We start from the raw sequence: 6,967 nt of genomic DNA, 5'->3' as shown, positions 1-6,967 counted from the left end.
CAATAATAATAATACAGTGTGTGATCTCCTGTCCCAGCCTGAGGAACAGACAGTGAGCCTGTCTCTCAATAATAATAATACAGTGTGTGATCTCCTGTCCCAGCCTGAGGAACAGTGAGTCTGTCTCTCAATAATGCTCTATGTGTTTTTATGTAAATATCTAATGATGTGTCTGTATTGTCACTGTCTGTAGATGTTGTGCTAATTGTGTATCTTTGGCAACACCGATTTATTCCCTGGTCCTGCCAGTAAAGCTCCTGGAATTGAGCTGAGGAGACCGGAGGCAGGAGAGCGCGAGGTGGCAGGGAGACAGAGCGCCGCAGAGACAGGCCATATTTACAGTCTCAGGCAGTGTCTGGGTGTGAACTTCTCTATGCGTGTCAGTTTGTGTAACCTTCGGCCTCCGGGGGCGCGGAGCCTGGGCCTCGCCTGAGTGCTGCGGCTGACACAGAGGTGCGACAGCTGGGGACGGGAGGGGGAGAGGTGGGCTGGAGCCAACAAAGAGCCGCTGTGTGTGTCAGCGTGCCTCCAAACTGTGTGTGTCTGTGAGTATTTCTGTGTGTCCGTGTGTATTTTTGTGTATCTTGGTGTGTTCAGCGAGGACAGACACAAGAACTCAGGCTCTTTTAGTAAACACATTCGGCGCTTTATTAATCGGTTCAGCAGCAGCCACACAAGAGCAGGGTACAACACACTGGGGTCACGTGGGGTAGGGCTGGCCGTGGGCACCAACTGGGGGATCTGGGAGACCTCACATCACGTGGCTGCACACTCTTGCCAGGCATCTGTGTGCATTTCAGTGTGTATTTCTGAGCGTCTGTGTGTGTGTATTTCTGTGTGTCTGTGTTTGTGACAGGCAGAATTCAGGACAGAATGACAGAGAGACACTCTAGAAACATCTGGGACAGAACAACAGCTACAAGCAATCTGCTGAGTGCTGACTGACACCCCGACAGAGACACACAGATTGGCGGAGGTGTGTGGTCAGCGCTGTCCTGTCTGTGAGACACACAGACACACAGATTGGCGGAGGTGTGTGGTCAGCGCTGTCCAGTCTGTGAGACACACAGACACACAGACTGGCGGAGGTGTGTGGTCAGCGCTGTCCAGTCTGTGAGACACACAGACACACAGATTGGCGGTGGTGTGTGGTCAGCGCTGTCCTGTCTGTGAGACACACAGACACACAGATTGGTGGAGGTGTGTGGTCAGCGCTGTCCTGTCTGTGAGGCACACAGACACACAGATTGGTGGAGGTGTGTGGTCAGCGCTGTCCTGTCTGTGAGACACACAGATTGGCGGAGGTGTGTGGTCAGCGCTGTCCTGTCTGTGAGACACACAGACACACAGATTGGCGGAGGTGTGTGGTCAGCACTGTCCAGTCTGTGAGACACACAGACACACAGATTGGCGGAGGTGTGTGGTCAGCGCTGTCCTGTCTGTGAGACACACAGACACACAGATTGGCGGAGGTGTGTGGTCAGCGCTGTCCTGTCTGTGAGACACACAGACACACAGATTGGCGGAGGTGTGTGGTCAGCACTGTCCAGTCTGTGAGACACACAGACACACAGATTGGCGGAGGTGTGTGGTCAGCGCTGTCCTGTCTGTGAGACACACAGACACACAGATTGGCGGAGGTGTGTGGTCAGCGCTGTCCAGTCTGTGAGACACACAGACACACAGATTGGCGGAGGTGTGTGGTCAGCGCTGTCCAGTCTGTGAGACACACAGACACACAGATTGGCGGAGGTGTGTGGTCAGCGCTGTCCAGTCTGTGAGACACACAGACACACAGATTGGCGGAGGTGTGTGGTCAGCGCTGTCCTGTCTGTGAGACACACAAATTGGCGTAGGAGTGTAGGAGGAAGAGACAGAAAACAGATGACAGAGAGAGCAGGGAGGGAGGGGGAGAGGGGGTGCAGGCAGAGTTTCAAAGTGTCTTTTTTTCCTCCCTGTCCCAGAGAAAGAAGGTCTCTCATATCCTCTCAGCGTGCGCCTGGCCCAAGAGCCGGCCTAGTCTCGCCTGCCCAGCAGGGGACTTTCCTGAGCAGCCAGCCCAGGGGAGGGGCACCTGCTCCAGCCGCAGACCGCTGGAGGAGGGGAGGGGATGAGGGGGGCGCAAAGGAGCATTCCTGAGGGCTCTGCCAAGGAAACACAGAGAGAGAAACGGCCCTTCCAGGCCCTGTGCAGGCAGCTGGGCTCCATCCCTCCTGTCCCACCCAGACCACCGCCGGGCCCACGGACAGCAGAGTCCGGCTGCCAGGTCACTGTCCTCAACCACAACACAGTGCACTGCTAGCTCCGCAGGGCCTACAGCACCTCAGTCCAGTCGGTACGGGAGTCTGCACTGGAGAGAGCTGAGCTGGGGGTCCGCAGTGCCGTTAGTGAGCGCTGAGCTGGGGGTCCGCAGTGCCGTCAGTGAGCGCTAGGCTGCGATCAGGACCTGAGAGAGATCTTCATCTCCCTGCTGTCTCCCACTGCTGACCGCAGTGTCTCAACAACACACCCTCCTGCGTCACAGAACAGCATGTCCTCAGACAGCACAGTGCAGTCATTCACAAGCACACATGCACACACGTACACACGCACAGAAGCGAACATACGCGCACAAGCACACACGCACACCTGCGCACACGCACACGCACCACTAACTCGGCAGGACTCTCCACAGCAAAAATAAATTATAGAATATAGAACAGCACAGTACTGGGACTGGTCTACTGTACTGGGCCTGTAGCTCCTACTGTAACAGACTGGTCTACTGCACTGGGACTGTAGCTCCTACTGTAACAGGACTGGTCTACTGTACTGGGACTGTAGCTCCTACAGTAACAGACTGGTCTACTGTACTGGGACTGTAGCTCCTATTGTAACAGACTGGTCTACTGCACTGGGACTGTAGCTCCTATTGTAACAGACTGGTCTACTGTACTGGGACTGTAGCTCCTACAGTAACAGACTGGTCTACTGTACTGGGACTGTAGCTCCTATTGTAACAGACTGGTCTACTGCACTGGGACTGTAGCTCCTACTGTAACAGACTGGTCTACTGCACTGGGATTATAGATCCTACTGTAACAGACTGGTCTATTGTACTGGGACTGTAGCTCCTATTGTAACAGACTGTTCTACTGGACTGGGACTTGAGTCACTGATGTAGTGACTGATATTCTTATGCTCTCTGTAATCTAGAGTTAGATATTAATCTATTTTAAATTGCTTGGAAAATAATCTTGAGAACAGTCACATGTATGTTTTATTTATTTTCTGCCCTTTCATATCTTCAGGGAGAGCTGCAGGTTTCAACCGGCCTCACAGACATCCGGGTAGCGGTGTTCCTTGTGTGCAGTTACAGCACTTGTCCACAGGGTGGCGCTGTGGGCAATGTGCTGGACAAGTGCAGCGCTGCCCCAGCAGTGTGAGGAGACGCTGGTGCTGCCCAGTCCCTGGCACGCGGTGCCTCTCACACATCGGAATATTTTTATTATTTGGGATTATGACTCTTGTGGGATATTTTTTATTTTCACTTCAACCACGTCTGTGTTCCCTGCCAGCCTGCGCTGTGCCTCACTGCAGGGAAAACATCTGCAGCTGCCAGCACACATCTGGGCCAAACAAGAGGGCACCACCCCCTCAGCCCACTCTCCTCTGACCCCTGTCCTCTGGGCAGGACTGGACTGAGCCCTGTCCCCTGAGTGGGACTGGACTGGACTGAGGCCTGTGAGCAGGACTGGACTGGACTGAGCCCTGTCCTCTGAGCGGGACTGGACTGGACTGAGCTCTGTCCTCTGAGCGGGACTGGACTGGACTGGACTGAGCCCTGTCCTCTGAGCGGGACTGGACTGGGCTGAGCCCTGTGAGCAGGACTGGACTGGACTGAGCTCTGTCCTCTGAGCGGGACTGGACTGGACTGGACTGAGCCCTGTCCTCTGAGCAGAAGTAAGACGGTCCCTGTGTCAGTCAGACAGGAGGGTGAGAGAGTGAGACACAGAGGAGATTAGTGTTGAGGGCTCAGCTCCAGTGTTGCTCCCTGTGGTCACTGTGTGCAGCACTGCAGGACAGGAGGACTTCTCCATAAACTGCCACAGACATTCACAAGCATGCAGACAGAATAAGAAAGAACAGGACACAGAGCTGTAACTTTCCAGACCTGTATTCTGTCATCCACAGCACAGCTACAGAAAGAAATACGGACACGCTGAGCTCCAGCAGTAATAAATAAATAATCCACTCTCCGCACAGCAGTCCTGGGGAAGGCCACTGGGAGTCCGGTCAGGGTGGACACTCTGGTCACTCTGCTCCTTGTGGACAGTGCTGACACTGGTTTCTGTGAGTCCGGTCAGTGTGGACACTGTGGTCACTCTGCTCCCTGTGGACAGTGCTGACACTGGTTTCTGTGAGTCTGGTGCTCAGTGTGGACACTGTGGTCACTCTGCTCCCTGTGGACAGTGCTGACACTGGTTTCTGTGAGTCCATTGCTCAGTGTGGAAACTGTGGTCACTCTGCTCCCTGTGGACAGTGCTGACACTGGTTTCTGTGAGTCCGATGCTCAGTGTGGACACTGTGGTCACTCTGCTCCTTGTGGACAGTGCTGACACTGGTTTCTGTGAGTCCAATACTCAGTGTGGACACTGTGGTCACTCTGCTCCCTGTGGACAGTGCTGACACTGGCTTCTGTGAGTCCGATGCTCAGTGTGGACACTGTGGTCACTCTGCTCCTTGTGGACAGTGCTGACACTGGTTTCTGTGAGTCCGATGCTCAGTGTGGACACTGTGGTCACTCTGCTCCTTGTGGACAGTGCTGACACTGGTTTCTGTGAGTCCATTGCTCAGTGTGGACACTGTGGTAATTCTGCTCCCTGTGGACAGTGCTGACACTGGTTTCTGTGAGTCCGATGCTCAGTGTGGACACTATGGTCACTCTGCTCCTTGTGGACAGTGCTGACACTGGTTTCTGTGAGTCCATTGCTCAGTGTGGACACTGTGGTCACTCTGCTCCCTGTGGACAGTGCTGACACTGGTTTCTGTGAGACTGGTGCTCAGTGTGGACACTGTGGTCACTCTGCTCCCTGTGGACAGTGCTGACACTGGTTTCTGTGAGTCCGATGCTCAGTGTGGACACTGTGGTCACTCTGCTCCTTGTGGACAGTGCTGACACTGGTTTCTGTGAGTCCATTGCTCAGTGTGGACACTGTGGTAATTCTGCTCCCTGTGGACAGTGCTGACACTGGTTTCTGTAAGTCCGATGCTCAGTGTGGACACTGTGGTCACTCTGCTCCTTGTGGACAGTGCTGACACTGGTTTCTGTGAGTCCATTGCTCAGTGTGGACACTGTGGTCACTCTGCTCCTTGTGGACAGTGCTGACACTGGTTTCTGTGAGTCTGGTGCTCAGTGTGGACACTGTGGTCACTCTGCTCCCTGTGGACAGTGCTGACACTGGTTTCTGTGAGTCCGGTGCTCAGTGTGGACACTGTGGTCACTCTGGCCCCAGGCAGAGCTCCGAATTCCCAGCTCCCTTGGTTTCGGGGAGCTGGGCTGGACAATGGGTGCTGGAGTGGAGGCCTGCTGGACACTAGGCACTGGACACCAGGATGGACAGTGGGCACTGGGTGCTGGAGGCCGGGCTGGTCACACGGCTGGACAGTGGGCGCCAGGCGCTGGCGGCCGGGCTGGACACTGGGCACAGGGCTGGACAGTGGGCGCCGGGCGCGCTGGTGCCCCCGGGGGCCAGTCAGCAGCGTGTAGAAGAAGGGGTTGAGGCAGGAGTTGGCGTAGGTGAGCCAGGTGAGGGCGCGGTTGACGGACACCTGGGCGTGGACAGGCAGCGCCCGCAGCGCGTCGGGCTGGTAGAGCGGCAGCAGCTGCCACAGCCAGAAGGGCAGGAAGCAGAGCCAGAAGGCCAGCACGATGGCCAGCACCAGCAGCAGCAGCCGGGGCCGCGGTGCGCGCGGCGGGTGGGCGCTGGGCGCGCGGCGCAGCGCGGCCCGGTACAGCCGCGCCAGGCCCGCGTGCAGCCCGCCCACGGCCAGCCCCGGCGCCAGCATGCCGCTGCAGAAGAGCAGGCTGAGGTAGGCGCGCGAGCTGCGCTCATCCCAGGCGGGCGCGCACAGCCGCCGCGCCGCGCCCTCCTGCAGCCGCAGCGCCAGCATCATGGGCAGGCTGAGCGCCAGCGCCAGCGCCCAGGCCAGCGCGGGCCGCAGCGCGCCGGGCGGCGCGGCCGAGGCCGCCAGCGGGCGCGCCACGGCGCGGTAGCGGGCCAGGCTCATGGCGCTGAGCGTGAAGGCGCTGGCCAGCATGGTGAGCAGGTCCAGGCCCGGCAGCAGGCGGCAGCCCAGCTCACCGAAGGCCCAGTCCGGCGCCAGGCTGTCGTACACGATGAAGGGCGCCGTGCCCAGGTACAGCAGGTCGGCCAGCGCCAGGCTGGCGATGTGGGGGCGCAGCGAGCGGGCCCCCCGCGCCCCCGCGCCCCGTAGCCGCCACAGCGCGTACAGGTTACCCAGGATGCCCAGCAGCGCGGTCAGCGCCAGCGCGCCGCAGAACAGCACCGTGGAGACCAGGCTGGGTGGGGGGGCGGGCGAGGGGGGCAGGGAGAGGGCTGGCGGGGGGCCGGCGGGGGAGGGGGAGGGGGAGGGGTCCATGGCACTGGAGAGGAGAGAGAGGAGAGAGGAGAGGAGAGAGACAGGAGGGGAGGGAGAGAGGAGGGGAGGGAGACGGGAGGAGGGGAGAGGAGACGGAGAGGGGAGAGGAGAGAGACAGGAGAGAGGGCAGAGAGGAGAGAGAGAGGAGACAGGAGGGGAGGGAGACGGGAGGAGGGGAGAGGAGATGGAGAGGGGAGAGAGGAGAGAGAGAGGAGACAGGAGGGGAGGGAGAGAGGAGAGAGGAGAGACAGGAGAGAGGAGAGGAGAGAGACAGGAGTGAGGAGAGAGAGGAGACAGGAGGGGAGGGAGAGAGGAGGGGAGGGAG

General features: G+C 58.2%; 1 protein-coding gene across 1 annotated transcript; it reads right to left on the bottom strand.

Annotated features, from left to right (window-relative positions):
* Positions 1-1,978: 1,978 nt before the first annotated feature.
* Positions 1,979-6,642, bottom strand: uts2r3 (urotensin-2 receptor 3). The gene is made up of 3 exons (XM_088909321.1): positions 5,611-6,642; positions 2,510-2,628; positions 1,979-2,144 (listed from the first exon to the last, which is right to left on the bottom strand). Exons 1-3 carry the CDS (start codon positions 6,640-6,642, stop codon positions 1,979-1,981), a joined length of 1,317 nt encoding a protein of 438 aa, XP_088765447.1.
* Between the last annotated feature and the right edge of the window lie 325 nt (positions 6,643-6,967).

Source organism: Atractosteus spatula, unplaced genomic scaffold, assembly GCF_055471065.1.
Source record: "Atractosteus spatula isolate fAtrSpa1 unplaced genomic scaffold, fAtrSpa1.hap1 Scaffold_172, whole genome shotgun sequence".
NCBI lineage: Eukaryota > Metazoa > Chordata > Actinopteri > Semionotiformes > Lepisosteidae > Atractosteus > Atractosteus spatula.
The sequence above is the reverse complement of the archived record's forward strand: the minus strand, read 5'-3'. Positions and strand labels throughout refer to the sequence as shown.

Bases quoted from the DNA above. Each gene is read 5' to 3' on its own strand.
- uts2r3 (XM_088909321.1), bottom strand. From the start codon at position 6,642: ATGGACCCCTCCCCCTCCCCCTCCCCCGCCGGCCCCCCGCCAGCCCTC. The intron at 2,629-5,610 runs GTGCCCACTGTC...GCGTGTGCGCAG, and splicing joins AGCCCGGCCTCCAGCACCCA to GTGTGCGTGTGTGCTTGTGC. The intron at 2,145-2,509 runs GTGTGTTGTTGA...TTTCCTTGGCAG, and splicing joins CTGTTCTGTGACGCAGGAGG to AGCCCTCAGGAATGCTCCTT.